General features: G+C 36.0%; 1 protein-coding gene across 1 annotated transcript in view; it reads left to right on the plus strand.

Moving 5' to 3' along the window:
- The window catches only part of SLC35D1 (solute carrier family 35 (UDP-GlcA/UDP-GalNAc transporter), member D1), a 65,719-nt gene that overhangs the window by 11,448 nt on the left and 33,771 nt on the right, over positions 1–20,500 (plus strand). The window contains exons 9-11 of the mRNA XM_008568999.1: positions 12,087–12,154; positions 13,281–13,359; positions 17,046–17,128. Of these exons, the coding sequence (XP_008567221.1) occupies positions 12,087–12,154; positions 13,281–13,359; positions 17,046–17,128 (230 nt within the window). The remainder of the gene's footprint in view (positions 1–12,086; positions 12,155–13,280; positions 13,360–17,045; positions 17,129–20,500) is intronic.

Raw genomic sequence — 20,500 nt, forward strand, 5'->3', positions numbered from 1 at the left:
GAATTTGAAGTATACTCTGCACGCAGAAGATCAGCAACCTCCGGTTCCGTTCCTTACTTCTATCTGACTTTGCACAAGTCCCTTCTTTTCTCCCACTGTGCTTTGTCATGTGTAAAATGAGTAGTTTGGATAAAATGTTCTCTAGTTAGAGCCATTTGTAGGGCTGAGACAGTTTCTGAGGAGTAAAAACATGCCAGTGTGGATGCCTGGCTGCTATTTTCACAGCTGGCATAAGCTTGGTTCTCCCTGATAATCAGTGTTGATAAACTGCTCCCGTCTCTTGAAATCCAACAAACTAATTTGTGTGTGTGTGTAATTTTTTTTAGTTTATTCAGGGTTTTCAAAATCTTGGATTTTCTAAGAACCAAGGAACTAGTATATTCAGCACTTAGTTTTTTTCTGAAACATGTGTTTTCTAACTTCAAAACATTCTTTTTGTTTAAAAAACAAAAAAAACTATGTGTCATGCCAAAGCCAGCTTATCTAGTTAACATAGGTGAAGGTGGAGTAGATGTCACTTTACTGACTTTCCAAAGTATCAGGACAGATTGCATTTAAACTTATTAGTTGCTACCTCCAAAAGGGAATCTTTGCAGCAGAAAGCCTATGATTCACAGAGTCACAGGAGTTGGAGCTTGGCTTTCTTGCAAAGACACACCTTTGCTGTGGATCTCACAAGGCCAGTACTGTGGGCACTGGTACATTGTATAATGTCTTCATTATGTCACTGGTTAAATTACATGGCTCAGAAGTGTTACAAGAAAAGTTGCTACACAGATCATCTACCCTGAGGTGTCTCTTACTGAACGTTGCTGACTAAATAATGTAGAAATTTTACGTTTGGTTAGCCTTTCCATAGTTGTTATTCTTTTGTGGATCACTGTATGGCCAATACAGATTGATTTTCAGACCCTGAGTTATTCTCTTCTCATTGACAGATCCCTTCTGTTTTCTGGGCCTTGGTGTTCTCATATGTAAAACAAGAGGATTGGATCAGTTATTCTGTAGTTATGAATAGATCTTTCTCTTTCTGTGTATATTGTTTGACTGACAAAGTAATGTTTTTAGCCATTATTTCCTTTGAGGATATGCCTTTTTTAATAAGAGCAAGTGACCTTTTTTAATAAGGCAGAGTGTTTAGTTTTGCCATGATATGTAGATTTTATATAAGTGGCAGAGCCTCATGAGCAGAGAGGTATGATGAGGATATCTGAGTTCCAATTTCTTGTCTAAACTAGAGGCAGGGGGCAGAACAGGAGAGACTGTGGAGAATGGTTACATTAGTATACAGGGTAGGGTGGGTAATCCAGCACCACTGGCTCCATGAACTCACCTAACTTTCCTAAGATAGGGAGAGAACCATGTAGATCATTTGCACCACTGACGTTGTCTTCTTTCTGTGTCAGCAAGTTTCCTAGCAGTTTACTTTCAGGTAAGGATTCAATTTTTTTCTCAATAGTGTTGCAGGGAAAGAATTTTTAAAATAGAATGATATCATTCATCAATCTTTTTTCTTCCCCATGCCCAAAGACTAAGTAGTCTGTTTATTTTTAAACTTCATCTTAAGCAGGGAGGTATCAAAACAGTAGAAAATGTCTCAGTCACATTTTGAATTTTAGTTCAGATCTCAAAATAAGTTGATGACTCTTTGCTTAGCAGATTTCCTGTAAGTGGGAATGGTTGTATCTAAGACTCAAGTGTACATTGAAAGTATTACACGCTTCTAACTGTTGCTAATGTTATACTGTGCTCATTGTAGACATTGCCAAGTAGTCACAACACTTTCTTGCTAAACCTAGATGTAACCTCAGACTGTTTACCAAGACAGTTGTCCAGAGAGCCAGAATCAATCAGTCATAGCTGGTATAGAAGACAAAATCTGATTGCATCCCTCAACTAGATTTTATCTTTGTTATTGATTATATAATTTTAGTACCTAATCTCACTCAGATACCCCCTTTCTCTCTTAATTTACTTAACCTAAGCAAATAAACAACACTTTTTAAAAAATTAAACTTTTTTCCAAATATTTTTATTTAATTAAAAGTCTTATTCAAACTAAATGCCTAGTGATAGGAAGTGGTAGGTCATATAACCTTTGCTCTTGTATTTTTTTAAAATTTTTTAAATTTAAAAATTTTTATTTATTTATTTTTTTCCAGAAAAAATGATGTTTTAATGTTTCCTTCTTCAGTTTATATATATATGTGTATTTATATATACACATATATATATATATATTTATTTTTTCAATAATTTCTCAATTTTTTGTTTTTTGGAACATAGTTGATTGTATGTATCTTTGGGGTACAACATTGAATATCAGTACCTGTGTGCAATATGCGATGTTCAAATCAAGATAATTAGTATATTCTTCATTATACAGTGTAATTGATTTTTGTGACCCTTTACCAATTCCCCCCTCTCCCTCCTTCCTACTCCCCCTTTCCTACCTCTAATAACCTCAATTCTGTTTTATTCTCTTGAAGGTTCAACATATTATTGTGATTTTGTATCTTTTTAAAATTTTTATTTATTTATTTATTTTAGCTCCCACATATAAGTGAGGACATGTGGTATTTCTCTTTCCGTGCCTGGCTTATTTCACTTAACATGATTTTCTCTGAGTTCATCCGTGTTGCTGTGAATGGCAGAATTTCATTCTTTTTTATGGCAAAATAGTATTCCACTGTATAAATATACCACATTTTCCTTATCCAGTTGTCCAATGATGGACATTTAGGTTGGTTCCAACTCTTAGCTATTGTAAATAGAGCTGCAATAAACATAGGAGTACAGGTATCTCGTCAACATGATGATTTCCATTCCTTTGGGTATATACCCAGCAGTGGGATTGCCCTTTTATTGTGCAACATTCTTTTCATACCTGTGGTGTGTATTGGCCTGTGGTGTTACATTACACTGCCAGCACATGTAGATCTAGAAAATTCATTCAAAACAAAAGGGAAGCCTAAGAAAGTGTCTTTGTATATTCAATCTAAAATCACAGGCTCTGCTCAGCCAAGATTGAAGATTGCAGGCCTTGTGGCAGAAAGCCCGTTTAGTTCTGTGTCACATACAGATGACCAGGCAGGTCATTCCCTTCACAATGGCTCTTTATCAGAGCTTTCTTTAGAGGCAGAAGTTTTGTTTTGTTTCAGATGTTTTTTTTTTTTTCCCCCCCCTATTAACAAAGTAAATGTTCACTGTGCCTTCTGGACTTCCTATCTTAGGAATAATAAAAAAAAAATTGCTTGCAAGTCTGAAAAATAACAGTGATGGTAGTTTAAGGGAATAATCTCTACTGTATGTAAATTCTGTATGTGCTTTAAGTGTCTGCATTTCATTCTCTCAGTTGATTCTCCTAAGAGGCAGATGGAGCAGACTACTTTCTACGTTTGTAATATAGGTAGAAGCTCATAGAGGTTAAATGACTTTATCGTGGCCTCATAGAAATGCATTAAAGGCAGAATTAGAACTCCTACTTTTTGATTCACTGATCAGTAACCATGTGGAGCCATAAAGGAAAAAAAAATTGTGGATGTATTGCCTTCCCTTTGGTTTTCCCCAGTAGTACAGTTGGAAAGACTATAGGTTGTGGAACTGAGTAGGCACTTACTAGCCGGATAATTTTGGATAAGATACTTAACATTTCTGAGTCTAGCACATAATAGGCACATAAGCACTAGCTATTATTGCTTTTTTAATGCTGTCTTTAGGGCAGGGGGAGTGGGCTTCTTTGTATTATAGGGACTGCTTGAGTTATATTTACCCTACGGCTGTACTTTCAAATGGCTGCTGCTTGTTCTGTTGCAGCCAAGTCTGTTCCTGCAGCAAAGCAAGGAATGCAACAGGCTGCTTATGCTATAAACTGACTTTTGCCAGAAATGGGTCAAATACTGAGGAAAGGGGGAAAAAATTATTTTTTTATTTTTGAATTTTATATAAATGGAATCATGTTCATGAGATTTAATATCCTACAAATATAGTTATTGTGTCGCCAGAGGGGACTGTGTAGTATATATTTGGGGCATTTTTTTCTGAGTAAAATTTAATGTTACATGTAGAGAGCCTTGGGCTTGGAGTATGTAGACTCAGGTCTACCATATATTAGCTCTGTGACCTGAAGTAAGTGACTTATTGTCTTCTGGGTATAAGAAGACCTGACCTTTCCATTTTACAGGGTTGTCGTGGGAATCAAATGGCATGATGTGTGCAGAAATGCTATGTATACTATAAAGCACTCATCAAATATAAGTCAGTTCTTTTTGTTTGTTTGTTTTTTGGCAGCTGGCTGGTATGGGGATCTGAACCCTTGACCTTGGTGTTATAATACCATGCTCTAACCAACTGAGCTAATGGCCAGCTTTTTTTACTGGCATGGTTTGTGCCTTCATTATCAGCAAACCTGATTAAACCATCTTTAGCATCGTGCCCCAAGGTCTGCTATGGGGCCTGGCACGTGGTTGGACTTAATAGATGTCAACATAATACACTGAAAGCAGAGGAGATATTTAGAGCTCAAGGAGAGGGACAGAGCTTAAGTGTATGGAGAAGTTTATGGGAGGTCTTTGCTGAATAATTCTGATTACTTTCCACTCCTGGGTCACCAATAGAAAAAATTAAAAAGTAATGATTATATATAGTAGCTGACATCATTTATTGAACCAAACTCCCTCTGTGTCAGGCATTGTAGCTATATTGTTTCTAATTCTGATAATAATGCTGCAGGATAGGCCTTATTATTATTCTTTTTACATATGCAGAAAGTAAGGTTCAGAGAATCATCATAGTCCAGCACAGCAGCTTATTCTCTTTTCTTAATGACTTTGGAGGAAAAGAATAGTTTTCCTTTAGGAAAGGAGGATAATTTAGAGGAAAATTCTTGGGCCTGGATTCCTGTTAACGTTTTAGCTTCGGTGAAATGAAGTCTCTGCTTTTCAAGCTGATCTAACACTCATGTCACAACTGGAAGAAGCCTTATACCATGCAGTTCTCCCTCACAGAAGGTAAATCTGGCATTATGAAGCAGTTGTGAGGTGGTTCAAGATACTGAGTTTCTGAATCCTGGTCCACTACTTTTTTTTGTTTGTTTTAGGTACAATGGCTTTTCCTGCAGGGTACCAGTAACCCTTCCAAAGATAGTTCTGGTGCTCACTTGTTGATTTGCTGGGTTATGTGTTCCCTCTTCAAAGAAAAAAAACTCAGTGCAAAAGCTCCTGAGTCATATGCAGTAAAAATGACCTTTTACCATTAGAAGAAAATTTTAAATGATGTTAACTATACCTTAGTAAAGCTGGGGAGGGGGAAACTGAGAGCAAACCAATACTTTTGTGAATAGTTAAAAATGTGAACAGTTAAAATGGAAAACATACTTTTATGAGACTCTGGTCCAGTTTCAAATAAATGTGAGATAAATATTATTTAAAAATAAGTGAATAAAATTATATAGATTTAAAATGAAACTTGAAATACATTTAGTAGCATGTACAAGCAGGTGTGTGGGTGTATTAAAAAGCAAAGTTCAACTCATCTGCCTTAAGAAAGTGATGCTGGGCCATATAGATCATAGTTGTTTAATCCACTACGATGAGTATTTGTCCTTGCACTTCTAAGTGCTTGTAGCTATTCATAATGACATATAACACAAACCCTGCTGTCAAGGAACTTATAGTCTTTCTGGCAGAGGCCGGTCTTCTGAGTCCTAGGTCAGTTTATTGCACTTTAGTGATTTTTCATCAGAGGGATATTATGTTTACAGGTATGAAAGAGCATAGCATGAGATTCTATGCATGAATGTATCTATCCTTCTTTCATCCAGCAAACAGTTATTAAACACCTGCTATTTGCTGATCACTTTATTAAGCACCATGGATACACAGATAAGCCATCAAGGTATTTGTAGTGTCTGGATAGATAATGATGTACATATTTACCTGATACAAGTAGCACTTAGTGTTCTGGAGAGTGTGTCAGGAAAGAAACTAATGTGCAACTTAGGTTTTTGTGTAAGGCTTCCTAGTGGAAACATCGTTTGAGACAAGTTTATAATTCAAATCAGGAATTAAATGTGTTCTTTCCATTCCTAGCCATGTTGGAATAACAGGGGCAGTATTTACCTTTGTGCCATAAACTACTAGAAAACCAAACATATAGGAAACATTTTTCAGACTTTCAACAATAGGCAGTGAGGGATTGTTGAGAGAGAAAGGACAAGAAGAGAAAAAGAAAGCTATAAGGAAGACTCAAGTAGAACTTTTAGGGATGAAAAATATAATATCTGAATTGAAAAAATATAGTGGAAGAATTAAACAGCAGATTAGACACTGAAGAAAAGGTCGTGCATTAAAGACAGTAATAGAACTCTCCGAGATGAAGCACAGATAGAAAAAAAAAAAAGAGACTGTAAAACAAATGAGCAGAGTAGTAGTGACATGTGGAGCAATATCAAGAGGTCTAACATCTGTGTAGCTCTAGTCCCTGAAGTGGGGGAGCAGAAATTTTTTTTTCTTCCAGATTTGATGAAAACTCTAAGTCCCCATATACAAGGAGCTCAACAAACTTTAAGTAGAATAAACACAGGAACCTATACCATAAAGAGACATTTCATAATGATAAAAGGGTTAATTCATCAAGAGGACATAACAGTCCCTAACTGTGTATATTCTTGATGAGAGAGCTCCAAAATATGTGAAGCAAAAACTGATACAACAGAAAGGAAAAATAGACCAATCCACGATTATAGTTGGGGTTTTTAACATTCCTCTCAGAAATTGATAGAAAAACTAAACTGAAAGTCAGTAAGGATATAGAACACTTTGAATAACACTGTCAACCAACTTGACCTGATTGACATTCAAAAATACTCCAATCAGCAGAATGCACATTCTTTTCAAGTGTACATGGAATATTTACCAAGATAAACTATGTTGTGGGCCATAAACCAAGTGTTAATAGTTTAAAAGAATTCAAATCATACAAAGTGTGTTCACTGACTAGAACAGAATTAAGGTAGAAATAATAACAAAAATATTTGGAAAATCTCCCAATATTTAGAAGTTATATACCTCTTAATAATTCACTGGCCAAAGAAAAAAATCACAAAATTAGAGAATATTTTGAACTGAAGGAAATCAAAACACAACACAGCAAAATTTGTGGGATGTAACTAAAACAGTATATAGAGGAAAATTCATAGTTTAATTAAGTGCTTATATTAGAAAAGAAGAAAGGTCTAAAGTCAGTGCTCTGAGCCTCTACCTTAAGAAACTAGAAAAAATAAGAGGAAAGTAAATCTAAGGAAAATAAGAGCAGAAATCAATGAAATAAAAAACCAATGAAACTAAAAGCTGTTTTTTAAAAAAAGATCAATAAAATTGTAAACCATAGCCAATTGATCAGGACAAAAAGTGAAAATACACAAATTCCTAATATCAGGAATGATGGAAGTGGGACATCATCACAAAGACAGCATATGTTAAAAGGATAATGAGGGAATATTATGAACAACGATTTTATGCCAATAAACCTGACAACCGAGATGAAGTTGACAAATTCTTGAAAAAGACAAACTACCAAAGCTCTCTCAAGAGGAAATAGTTAACATGAATAGCCCTATTCTATTAAATAAATTGCCCCTGTTCATTTAATTAAAATTCATTAAAAACCCTAACTAATATAGGGCTATTTAACAATAGCCTTATTTTTGTTAAAGAAATTGAATTTGTAGTTAAAAACTTGCCCAAAAAGATAATTCCAGTGCCTGATCACTTCACTGGACAATTCTACAAAATATTTAAGGAAGAAATAATACTTTTTCTACATAAATTCTTCCAGAAAATAGAAGAGGAGATTACACTTTCCAGCTGGCTTTATGTGGTCAGCATTACCCTCTAAAAAAAAGATGGCAAAAACATTACAAGGGGAGATAAAAGTATAGTACAAAAAAAAAAAATCTGGCAATACTCATAGATTAAAAAGAGCAGTATATCATGACCAAGTTGGGTTTATTCCAGGAATTAAGGTTAGTTTAACATTTGAAAATCAATCAGTATAATTTGCCACTTTAACATGAATAAAATGGAAGAACAATCTCAATAGGTGTAGAAAATGTAAATTTAACACCTATTCATGAATTTAAAATTCTCAGAAAACTAGGAAAAGAAGGGAACTTTCTCAACATAGTAAAGGGCGTCTACTGAAAAAGTTATTGCTAACATACTTAATGGCTAAAGACAGAATACTCTTCACTAAGATTGAGAAAAAGGCAAGGATGTCCACTCTCATAAAATGTTCTGTTCAGCATTATACCGGCCAACCTCATTGGTGTAACAAGGTAAGAATAAGAATTTAAAAACCTTAAAGATTAGAAAAGAAGAAGCAAAACTGTCTGTATAAGAAGCATGATCGTATATGTAGAAAATCCTAAAGAATCTAGAAAAAACTGATTAGAACTAATTAGCAAGATTGTATGATACAAGGTGAGTATACAAAAATCAGCTGTATGAGAGTACTTCAGAAAGTTTGTGGAAAAATAGAATTGGAAGATAATATAAATCTGTAAACACAACAGTAGTGAACACTTGGAAACTAAGTAAATAGTAGTACCATTTATAGTAGCTTTAGAATTATGATATACTTAGAGATAAATTTAACAAAATATGTCAATATTTGTACACTGAAAACTATAAAATAGTGCTGAAATTTAAAAGACCTACATAAATGATTTTTATATTTATGAATGTTTATGAATTGTATGGCTTGATATTAGTTTGTCAGTTCTCTGCAAATTGATCAGAATCAACACAGTCCCATCCCATAGGAAGATTTTTTTGTAGAAATAGATAAGCAGATTTTAAAATTTATGTGGAATTGCCAAGGACTTGGTATATAGTCAAATCAGTTTTGAAAAAGAACAGTGTTAGTGGATTTATCCTACTTGATTTCAAGATTTCTTATAAAGCTACAGTAAGTAGGACATTGAAGTATTGGATTGAGTAGACATAGATAATTGGAACAGAATAGAGAATCTAGAAATAGAAATAAACCATGTGGCCAGTTATTTTTGTCAAAGGTGCCAAAGTAAATCAATGAGGAAAGGATAATCTCTTCAACAAATGGTGTTGGAACAATTTGACATTTATTTTTATTTTTTATTTATTAATATACAGTGTAGTTGATTTTTGTGTCCCTTTACCAATTCCTCCTTTCCCCCCTCCCCATCCCTCCTCTCCCAACATTTATGTGCAAAAAATTGAATCTTGATCTTGACCTCATGAAATAACATCTGGAAAATTAAAAATTAACCTGAAAAGTGTTATAAGTTGAATTCCCTCCACCCTCAAATTTATATGTTGAAATCTTAACCCCCAGTATCTCAGAATGTGACTTATTTGGAAATGAAGTCATTGAGATATAATTAGTTAAGATGGGGTCTTACTGGAGTTGGGTGGGCCCCTAATCTGATATGACTGGTGTTCTTATTAAAAGGGGAAAGTGGACACAGACACACACACAGGGAGAGTGCCATGCAAACATGAAGGCAGACATCAGGATTATAGCTTTGTAAGCTAAGGAACACCAGAGATTGCCAACAAACCACAGAAGCTAGAAAAGAGCCAAGAAACAATTTCTCAGTCAGTAGAAGGAACCGACCCTATGGACAGCTTAATCTTGGACTTCCAGAACTGTGAGACAATAAATTTCTGTTGTTTAAGATACTCAGTTTTGTAGTATTTTGTTATGGCAGCCCTAGCAAACTAATATAAAAAGAATAATAGAACTTAGATTTAAAACCATTAAACTCCTAGAAGAAAATATAGGAGAAAATCTTTGTGACTTTTGGTTAGACCAAGGTTTTATAGAAAAAGTTTTAAGCAAGAATTATAAAAGACAAAGTTGATGTTAGACTACATAAAAATTAAAATTTTTGTTTTTCAAAAAACACCATTAAGAAAATGAAAAAGCATGTCTCAGACTGGGAGAAAATATTTGTATTTTATGTGTGTGTGTGTGTGCATATATATCATATATATGATTAAGGGCTTTTATCCAGAATATATAAAATAAACTCTTACAACTCAGTATTAAGAAGACAAATAACTTGAATAAAAATTTGGCAAAAGATTTGGACACTTGACCAAACAAGAATAATAAGTAAGCACATTAAGTGTTGGCTGGTTAGCTCACTAAGTAGAGCTTGGTGCTGATAACACCAAGGTCAAAGGTTTGGATCCCCATACTGGCCAGGCCCAAAAAAGCAAAATAAATAAATAAAAGCACAGTGAGAGTTACTTAACCTGGTTAGTTATTAGAGAAATACAAATTAAAATTACGAGATACCACTTACCCTCTAACTAGAATGGCCTATAACAGTTCCAAGTGTTGGTGAAAATGTAGAGCAATGTGAACTCTCATATAATGCTGGTGAGAATACAAAATTGTGTAGCTACTTTGGAAAACAGTTTGGCATTTCTTATAAAGTTCAAGATACACTTACCCAAAGAACTGGCAACACTGTAAATACCCATTTACTAGGTATTTACCCAAGATAAATAAAAACATGCCCACAGAGGGACTTGTATTCAAAGGTTTATTGCAGCTTTATTCATAATAATAAGTTGTGGAAACAACCCAAATAAATGTCCATTGATTGGCAACTAAATAAGTTGCAGTATGTTCATAAGATGGAATGCTAATTGGCAGTACAAATGAATGAATTACTGATAGACACACCATGGATGAATCTTAAAAACATTGTGCCGACTGAAAGAAGCAAGACACAAAAAACATATACTATATAATTCCATTTGTATGAAGTCGTTAAACAGCAAAACTGTGGTAACAGTTGAAAGTAGATCAGCAGTTGCCATGGGCTAGAAGTGTGGGAAGGGGCAGGAGGGAACTTTCTGGGGGTGGGGTGTAAGAATGTCTTTATCATGATTGCAGGTTGCATGACTATGCATTTGTCAATCTCATTGAATTGTACACTTAAAATTGACAACTTTTATTTTTTATATATTATACTTCAACAAAGACAGAACCATAAACAAACTGAATGTCTACTGTCAAGTGCTGTGTTTGGAATATGATAAGATAAATGTGATGTGGATCCTGCCCCCAGGGAGTCCACAGTCTGTAGACATTGTACAGAAAGACTTGTAGGTCAGAGAGATAAGAGCCCTAAAGAGAAGTACTGAGGCACAAAGGAAGGAGTAATTGATCAGGAAAGGCCCTACAAAGGAGCCTTGAGTTTTAATTTGATGGTTCAACAGGAGTCAGATGAGTGTTGAAGGGAAGAGCATTCCAGGCAAGGGATGCAAGTATGAAACTGCATGTTATGTATTGTAACCGCAAAGAGCCTGGTATTGTTGGAGTCCTGGAGCCATGAGATTTATGTAGAACCAGCAAGAGTTGAAGCTGGTTGGGTTGGCAGAGATATATAAGGTGGACTGTTTCTCACATTTATTTACCAAACTTGTATTGCAAAAGAAACTTGAGAGAGAAACCCTACTCTTGAATGAGAGATGAGATGATCAATGTACCCTTTCATTTCTCTTAAAACAAACAAAAAACCAATAATAACAAAAACACCTAGCTCTAGAATCAACTGTTTTAAAACAGTAACTCTCCCTGAACAGACCTCTACTGAATTTGTGTAACTAAGATTGTACTTGACCTTTCACATGTTACATGTTTTAATGTTTGAGAAAGCCTTTAATACTAGCACATTAATAGTTATCTGGGAGAACTGCTGAGATTAGCCAGATGTGGCTTGTACCTTCAAGGAAATACCATTCCTTTATATCTATCGGGAGAAGTACAAAATTTCCCCCGCATTACATTTTGGAAAGGAGAAAACTTTCTGAAACTGCTTATTGGTTCAGCTCCATATATGAGTATATGAAATTCTTGAACATCACTCTCGGAGTGATGTAGGGAATCGTGTGTGTGTGTGTGTGTGTGTGTGTGTGTGTGTGTGTGTGTGTGTGTTTATTGGGGGCAGACACAGAAAGATTTCCATTAATGGATGGGACAGCTGATTTTGAAGGCTTGCTTTAAAATCTAACGCTTCTTGTATATTACAGGCAATGGAGTTTGAAGGCTGGGCCGACACCCTCTTTCTTCTGCAGTTCACCCTCTCCTGTGTGATGGGGTGAGCCTTTGCTGCTGCCTTGTTAACAGATAGTTTTCTTATAGAAACAGATTAGAGAAATTTGTTCTAGAGTCTTTTTGCCACATTTCTCAGTGTCTTGTTCAGTCTTTGAGTATGTCAGCTTAGGATAATTAAGCCTCCAGATTCAGGTGGTTTCACAGCCTTTGGGAATGTGCTCTCAGGGCTACTGAACTTATTCCAAAGTCATGCTTAGAAGGATGGAGAAAAGAAACTGATATTATGTGATAACTTACTGTGTGTTAAGCGCCATTGTATTTCAACATGTATTTTATGTCTACATTGACCATTTGACAGACATTGTTATCCCCTTACCTATGAGAAAGCCGGCTCAGAACTTAAGTAAATTGTCTAAGTTTGCACATTTAGTAGATGGCTGTGGCAGTATTTGAATTTGGGGCCTTTTGACTCCCCTCTACCGTGTGGTCTTCCTCTTAGAAGAGAATATGTTGAAGACAAGAGGGTATCTGCAAACATGCCTCTTCTCTTCACTTTCATATTTCTCTAATGTGTATTTTCACTCAACCAGTCAGTTCAGTTGCCGTTCGTGAGTGGGTGCTTCAAAATATAGTTGGCATGGTATCTTGGTACTAAGGCTCCAAGGCTTAGTGTAAGTCTGGGAGTTCTAACTGCTGCCACTTACTTGTTATGTGAACCTGTATCCCCTCTTAAAGTAGCTTTAATTTACTTTTCTTCCCTCCTTAAGGATCTCTCTTGTCTTCACCCTGGCCCAGAGGTCACATTGTTCTCATGAGAGGTACATATCTGAGATAGGGCCCGTGAACTCTGAGCTTTCTATGCAGTTTAAGTGAATTCATAGGGAACATGATCTATGAAGAATACTCATGATTATGAATGGTAGTTTCAGGGTTTTGGTGAGGGTAGCAGGGAAAAACACCTGGTCATAAAATGGACATGTGCTTCTCTTTAGTGAAATTTTAAAAAATCTGAAGCTACAGTATAAACAGCAGTGAGGTAGGGAAAGCTCACATTTGGTCAGTGACTAGAATGTGCATGGCCAACACTGGTTGTTTCTCTTGGCTAGAGATTATAATAAAGTAAGCAACTGGATCTTACTTATAACATATGTCTTCCTTCTTTATTCTAGGTTTATCTTGATGTACGCCACAGTACTCTGCACTCAGTATAATTCTGCTCTTACAACTACAATAGTTGGCTGTATTAAGGTGATTTGAAAAAATATTATCTTTTTGGTACCTGCTTTATTTGAAAATTGTTCCTCTAAAATAAGAGTCTGGCTATGGCCAAAAGCCCCATAATCCTTATTTCTTTACTACTGTCTTGATGGTTTGACAAATTGTCATGACAGTTTCTGAAACAATCTTTAAGAACTCAGGAGGGGCATAGTCTCTACTAGCAGGCAACTTAGTTCTGAGGACTATGGGAAAAGGAAAATGTATTATCTTAGAGTAGAAGGAAGAAAGAGAATTAGGCTTGTTTTCTGACTGGGCAAATAAATAGCTTGGTAATGATAGGTCTATCCCTTTAACCCCCAGTGAGAACTGTTCTGTTCTCTGCCTCACTGAATTCTGGCTACTCTGCAGGGAGAGGATGCCTGCCAGAAGCTAATCAAGGGAGTTTTCCTATGCCTGAGCCAAACCGTAAATGGCCCACTTTTAAAAGCTGTGTCTGACATTTCCAGTGATGTCATTTTTTTCCTGATCCATATTATTTGAAGGAGACTCATTTGTCTTCAGCCAGAAGAGCCAAGTTGGCTTGAATATTGAGCCAAAGTTAGTGGCTTAAAGTCTGAGGCCTCTTTCATCTGTCTTTGTGATACTAGTGCTTTCAGATTCAAGAGGTCATAGCATGTCCAAATTCCAAATGAATTAGCAAAGTGAGCTTGCTTTCTAAAAATGGCAAGGCAGAGAGAGATAAGTCCTTGATCATTGTATTAGTCCATTTTGTGTTGCTATAACAGAAATACCTGAGACTGGATAATTTATAAGGAAAAGAGGTTTATTTTGCTTATGATTCTGGGACAGTTGCATCTAGCACAGGCCTCAGGCTGCTTCTACTCATGGCAGAAAATGGCAGGCAGCTGGCAGGTACAAGCAAATCACATGGTGAGAGGAAAGGATGAAAGAGAGAAGAGGTGCCAGGGTCTTTTAAACAGCCTGCTCTCTTGGGAACTAATAGAGTGAGAACTTACTCATTACTCCCCCCTCCCCCATGGAGAGCATTAATCTATTCATGAGGGATTTGCCCCCATGACTCAATCAGTTTCCAACACTGCAACATTGGGGATCAGATTTCCACATGAGTTTTAGAGGGGACAAAACAACCAAACTCTAGCAATCATTTTGGGAAAAGAGGGCAGTTGCCCTTGTGTCTTCCTTTTTGATGCCCCATTAGTCAATAATGAGGGAAGGGGTTGCAAATGTAAAGTTTTTACTGCTCTGCTATGTTTCCCTCTGTACCCCCAATGGAGTGGTACCCACCTGACCTCACCTTAGTAACTATATTGGGTTAAAACTCCAGATCTTTGGCTTCAAATCATAGAATTGGAGTGTTTGGTATAAATAGAATTCTAAGTTAAGCTATAACAAGTCAATTGTGTGAATTCCCCCAGAAAGCTAGAGACAGTCTTTATTTCAAAGGACTGGGCTGGCTGAGGCAGTTTTAGCCCCTCACGTTAGCTCTCAGCTATATTTTGGTTTTGCAAAGTGAACGCTTCAAAAGCAAAGTAGATGGCTTGGATCTTCAGAATAAGAGCAGCAAGAGCATAAGAGATAGGACAGTTGGTACCACGTTTTTAGCCAAGAAGAAGGATGGTGCAGGAAAGCCTATGTTTAATTTTAATAGCAAAACCTATTTGCTTGGAATTTCTTAGTGTACTTTCTTCGTCATTATCAGCATGGGAGACAAATATAGTTATGCTCTTGTTAACATGAGGTCCATACTTTTCTTTTGATATATGCTTCTCCCAATAGTAGTCCAAGAACTCTGTGGACTTAGTCCAAAGGGATTAATTTTACTTAACAAACCGTAGAAGGAGGAAAAAAACTAGATTGTCTGATTAGTTTGCTGTAGCTCTTGCTTCTCACTGATGCATGGTATTGCCGCTGAAGGATGGCTTGCATCTTCAGGCAGATTGGAGTCCGATGATGACCTTGCTGAGTCAGTCTCTCAGGCCACAGTGAAGCTTCTGACATTAGCCTCATAGTCATAACCCGTGTAGCTCAGCCACTGTTCCCCCAAGGGGCTTTACGCTTCCTTTGGTGCTTGAGGATCCCAAACCCATAAGTCCTTGGGTTAGCATTCCTTGTTTCTCTTTGGTGTGGTGGGAAAATTGCTTAGGATAACTAGTTACAAATGGAAATTCCTAGGCGTACCCGATATACTGAATCAGAATCTTTAAAGTAGAGTCTGAAAATCTTCATTTCTAACAAGGTTTCCAGATGGTCAGGTATACTGAAGTTTGAGAATTGCTGTCTTAGTTTTGGGCTACCATGATAGACTCTTTGGTGCTTCTTGATAAATTTTGTTTGGGGGACGTTGGTGTCTTCTCCTGATAGCAAACCTTGTTTAGGATACTCTAATATATACCTCCAGTTTTTCTAACTTCTGATTTTGAGCAGCAGGGGGTAGGTTCTCTGTCCTCTTCCTTTCTGACGTTCCCTGAGTAGTTTATGCAAGTTAATCCACCTTCTCCCTGGATTTCTGTATTCAAAGAGCAGTCCTGTTACACACTTCCCAAGTTGCCCATTGGCCTTGTTTACTATTATATTTTATTTAATTTTTTCACTTTAAATAATGAGAAAATTTGCTCTAAGATAACTTGCTGTCCCCATCCTTAGACCTAGAAGAGGCTGATGTAATTTAGAATGCTCTCTCAAAGGGCACTTCATTATAAAAATAATTTCGAAGTTTGTTTTTGGCCTTTTAAAAAAACACAATAGCACTTTACTTTCTCTCTTATAGGCCTAATGTAGGAGAGCCCAGGTAGTAAAAATATTTTTGACATTTTCAGTTTATGGCAGTTTTAATAACAGAGAGGAAGGCAGTGGCTTATGAATGTGAAAGAAGGGAGATTAGGGAGGAACTGAATAATAGTTTGAACTTTGGAAACTTGTTTTTCTCTTTTGTGGTCTGAGGATAATTAAAAGGGAACCAGAAGATATTGCATTTGGACTGTCAGGAGATGTGATTTTAGGTATAATACTGTGAGTTGACTTTCCATGTGTTTTATTTTTTAAGATACCAAGGAATATTCCTCTAAAAACAGTCTTCATGTTGGTAAAGACTCTACCATCTCCTTTTTCCATTTTGTTTTTTTGGGGTTTTTGTTTGTTTGGCTGGCTGGCAAGTACAGGGATCTGAACCCTTTACCTTGGTGTTATAACACCATGCTTTAACCAGCTGAGCTAACTGGCCAGCCCTTCCTTCTTCCATTTTAAAAGAGGAGGGACAGATGCTTGCATATAAGCAGTCTTCTCCTCACAAATCAACAGAGATCTCAATGGGAGGAAGAAGTCTTTTCTAAGATTGCTAAAAATGTGTCTTTGTATTTTCTACCCTTAATAACAACAATGTTTCTCTATTTAGATTTATAATGTCAGCCCATAATAAAGGGCAGGGAAAGTTTGATAATCTTGTTAGTATTCTTCAGTGTTGGTGAAAGCATTTATCTGGAGAAATAGATTGAGAAGAGGCTAATGTCACTGATTCCTTATTAGTGTTCTTGATCATACTACATTCATTTTAGGGTTGGTGGGTTTTTGTTGTTACTGTCTATTTGCTTTTGTATTTTAAGGATAGGTATTTGGGTCACAGCATGAATGAGTTTAAATGTATATTTAAAAAGCTCAGTTAAACCTATGTAACAATATATCGCCATTTTTCTTTTTAGAATATATTAATAACTTATATTGGAATGGTCTTTGGTGGAGATTATATTTTCACATGGACAAACTTCATTGGCTTAAATATCAGGTAAGTAAAAATATTTAATTAAATCTAACCACTCTGACAAGTGGGATTTGGATACTCAAATAGTGTCACAGTAAGGTTGGGCTATTAATTCAATGACAAATTTGTTCATTTATTAAAGAAACACTTGTGGAGTGCTTCCTGTGTGGTAGGTATTTAATGTCTATGTCTCTATGTAATGCTTTTTAAGAAAGAGGGAGAGAATGGTTCCGTATTCTATGCATAGTATCTGGGGAATCTTTTCTGGAGGTTGAACTCCTTTTACTTAGCCTTCAGAGAATGGTCCTTTAATTGTTATGCTAGATGGCAGCACAGTGTTCTCAAGAAATTCAGGGCTAATGAAGATTACCAGTTCTGTTACAGTTGCTTTGTGTATCTGACCTTAGACATATCACTATCTTTTTTTAGACCTTACTTATCTTCATCAGTGAAGGGGGTGATTTGTATTGTATGAGAGATCTTTTTCAGTTCTAGAATTTTGAATCTCATGGTTTTAAATATTATTTATATGACTAAAAACTATAAAATTTATATTCGATCCAGACCTCTATCCTAAAGTCAGACTTGTCTAACAGCTCACTTCACATGTGCAGCTGACATGTTCAAAACTGAACTTTTATTTCCTCCAAAGTCTATTCCCCACAGTCTCTATCATCTTAGTTGATGGAGAGCCCTTTCTTTTAACTGTTATTTCAAAAATCCTGGAGTCATCTTAGACTTTTCTGTCTTGTATCCAGTGTATTAGCAAATTTTATTGGCCTTACCTTCAGAAAATATCCAGTAGAGAACTACTTCTCATTGTTTTTGTCATCGTCTAAGCCACCAACATATCTTGTGTAGATTATTGGCTTAGTCTTATATACTTGAATTCCTTGCTTGACTCACTGACCTCCCTCTGCCCCGATAAATTTCTCAATGGAGTAGACAGTGTATTTCTTATAAAAATTAAATCAGAACATGTTATCCTTTTAGCTCTGCACACCCCCCACCCCACCCCCCCACACCCTGGCCATGGCTGTTCAAGTCCCAAAATACTTACAAGGCCCTACAAGATCCATCCCTTCTTTATCGCTCCGACTTCAGCTCCTGCTTCTCTTCTCCCTCACTGTGTCTGCTTCATCCACATAGACCTCCTTGCTATTCCTCTCTTGCTTTGGGGCATCTAGACTTTTCTTCTGCCTGAAACAATATACTGACATATGTGCATGACTCTTTTATACCTGTACATTTTTGCTCAAATTTTACCTTCCCAAGGAAATCTATCCTGGCCACCTTATTTAAAATTGCAACGTGCTTTCTCTCTTCTGATACTCCCAAACCCTCTTATTCTGCTTTTCTGGTTTTCCGGAGTACTTAATCACTTTCTAATCCTATATAATTTGCTTATTTTTATTTATTGCCTACTTCTGTCTCCTCTGCTAGAATATAAGCATGATAGTAGGGATCTCTGCCTATATTGTTCACTGATATTTTCCAGGCTCCTAGAATGAATTCTGGAAGTTGCTTAATGAATACTTGCTTATTGAATTCTACATGGATTGGTGAAAAAACACTTTGGAAACTATAAAGCTCTCTACTGGTATATGGTAGTATCATCTTTTTAATTTGCAGCAAATTGAATAACCTCTTCAACTTTTTATTCAAATGTAAACAAATACCTATTCTACCTTCCTATGGATCAATTTAAGAATTAACACTAATGTCGTTAATAGGTTAATAATTCAATTTTGGCCTTGCCTGTCATTTACTTACCACTATTGTTGTATGTCTTTTCAAGGAAAAGTCATTTGTTATTTGTGGGGGTAAGAGTTGGAGGGAAGGTTGGTATATGTGGATACCTGAGGATTAACTATTATAGGAGGAAGATGAGTAGCTGAGTGTCATACCTTGTTTGGAGTTGTAGTTGATGCTTGTCACATGTGTTACTTTGAGCAAGCTGTTTGTCCTTTCTGAGTTTCAGTTTTCTTATGTGTTTGGGATGAAAATAACTCTCTCTTTAGAGTTTTAGAAAGAAATAATCTACTGAATATAAAGTGCTTGTTCCCTATTTGACATCTGTTCTTAGTAAATATGAGTTTCTTTCATTAATATTTTGTGAGGAAGGGCCAGAATATCAGGAGCAACATGGTGAATCTGTTCTGATTTTGAATGTGGCCTTAGTTTCATTTATTTCTAAAAATCTGGGTTGAAGAATCATTACAACACAAATATAGACTTGACTTAGAGATCTCTTGATTTTCTGTTTTGTCCTCCTCCAAATAAATAACATGATAGCCAAAATGAAGTAAAAACTTCTGTTTGCATTTTCAGATCTCTGCAGTTTAAATCTCTTATGATAAAATAGTATCATAAAATAGCCTCAAAAAGAATAAAATACTTAGGAATAAACTTAACCAAAGAGGTGAAAGACTTGCACACTGAAAACTATACTAGGTTGATGAAAGAAGTGAATACACAAATAAATGGAAAGACATTCTGTGCTCATAGGTTGGAAGACTTAATATAGTTAAAATGTCCATACTGCCCAAAGTGATCTACAGATTCAGTGCTGTTCCCATCAAAATTCTAGTGGTATTCCTTACAGAAATAGAAAAACAATCCTAAAATTCATGTGGAACAACAAAAGACCCAGCATTGCCAAAGCAATATTGAGAAAGAAGAAAAAAGGTGGAGGCATCACAATTCCTGATTTCAAAATATATTACAATGATACAGTAACTAAAACAATATGGTACTGGCATACAGATATATAGACCAAGGGAACAAAATAGAAAGCCCAGAAATACCCACGTGTTTATGGTCAATTGGTTTTAGACAAAGGTGTCAAGAACACACAATGGGGAAAGGATAGTCTCTTCAACAAATGGTTCTGGAAAAACTGGATATCCATATGCAAAAGAATGAAATTGGACTCTTATACCACACACAAAAATCAACTCAAAAATGGATTAAACACTTATGCATAAGACCCCAAAATTTAAAATGCCTGAAAGAAAACGGGAAAAGCCTCATGACATGATTTTATGGATCTGACACCAAAAGCACAGGCAACAAATGCAAAAACAGACAAGTAGGACTACATCAAACTAAAAAGCTTCTGCACAGGAAACAATCCAACAGAGGGAAAAGGCAACCCACAGAATGGGAGAAAAGGAACTCAATAGCAAAAAACCAAATCACCTGATTAAAAAATGGGCAAAGGACCTAAGTAGACAGTTCTCCAAAGATGACATACAAACAGTGAACAGGTTTATGAAAAGGTGATCAATGTCACTAATTATCAAGGAAATGCAAATTAAAACTACAGTGAAATATCATTTTATACCTATTAGGATGGCTGATTTTTTTTTTTTTTTTTTTTTTTTTTTTTTTCCT

The sequence above is a fragment of the Galeopterus variegatus genome, unplaced genomic scaffold (assembly GCF_000696425.1).
Source record: "Galeopterus variegatus unplaced genomic scaffold, G_variegatus-3.0.2 Scaffold458, whole genome shotgun sequence".
NCBI classification, from domain to species: domain Eukaryota; kingdom Metazoa; phylum Chordata; class Mammalia; order Dermoptera; family Cynocephalidae; genus Galeopterus; species Galeopterus variegatus.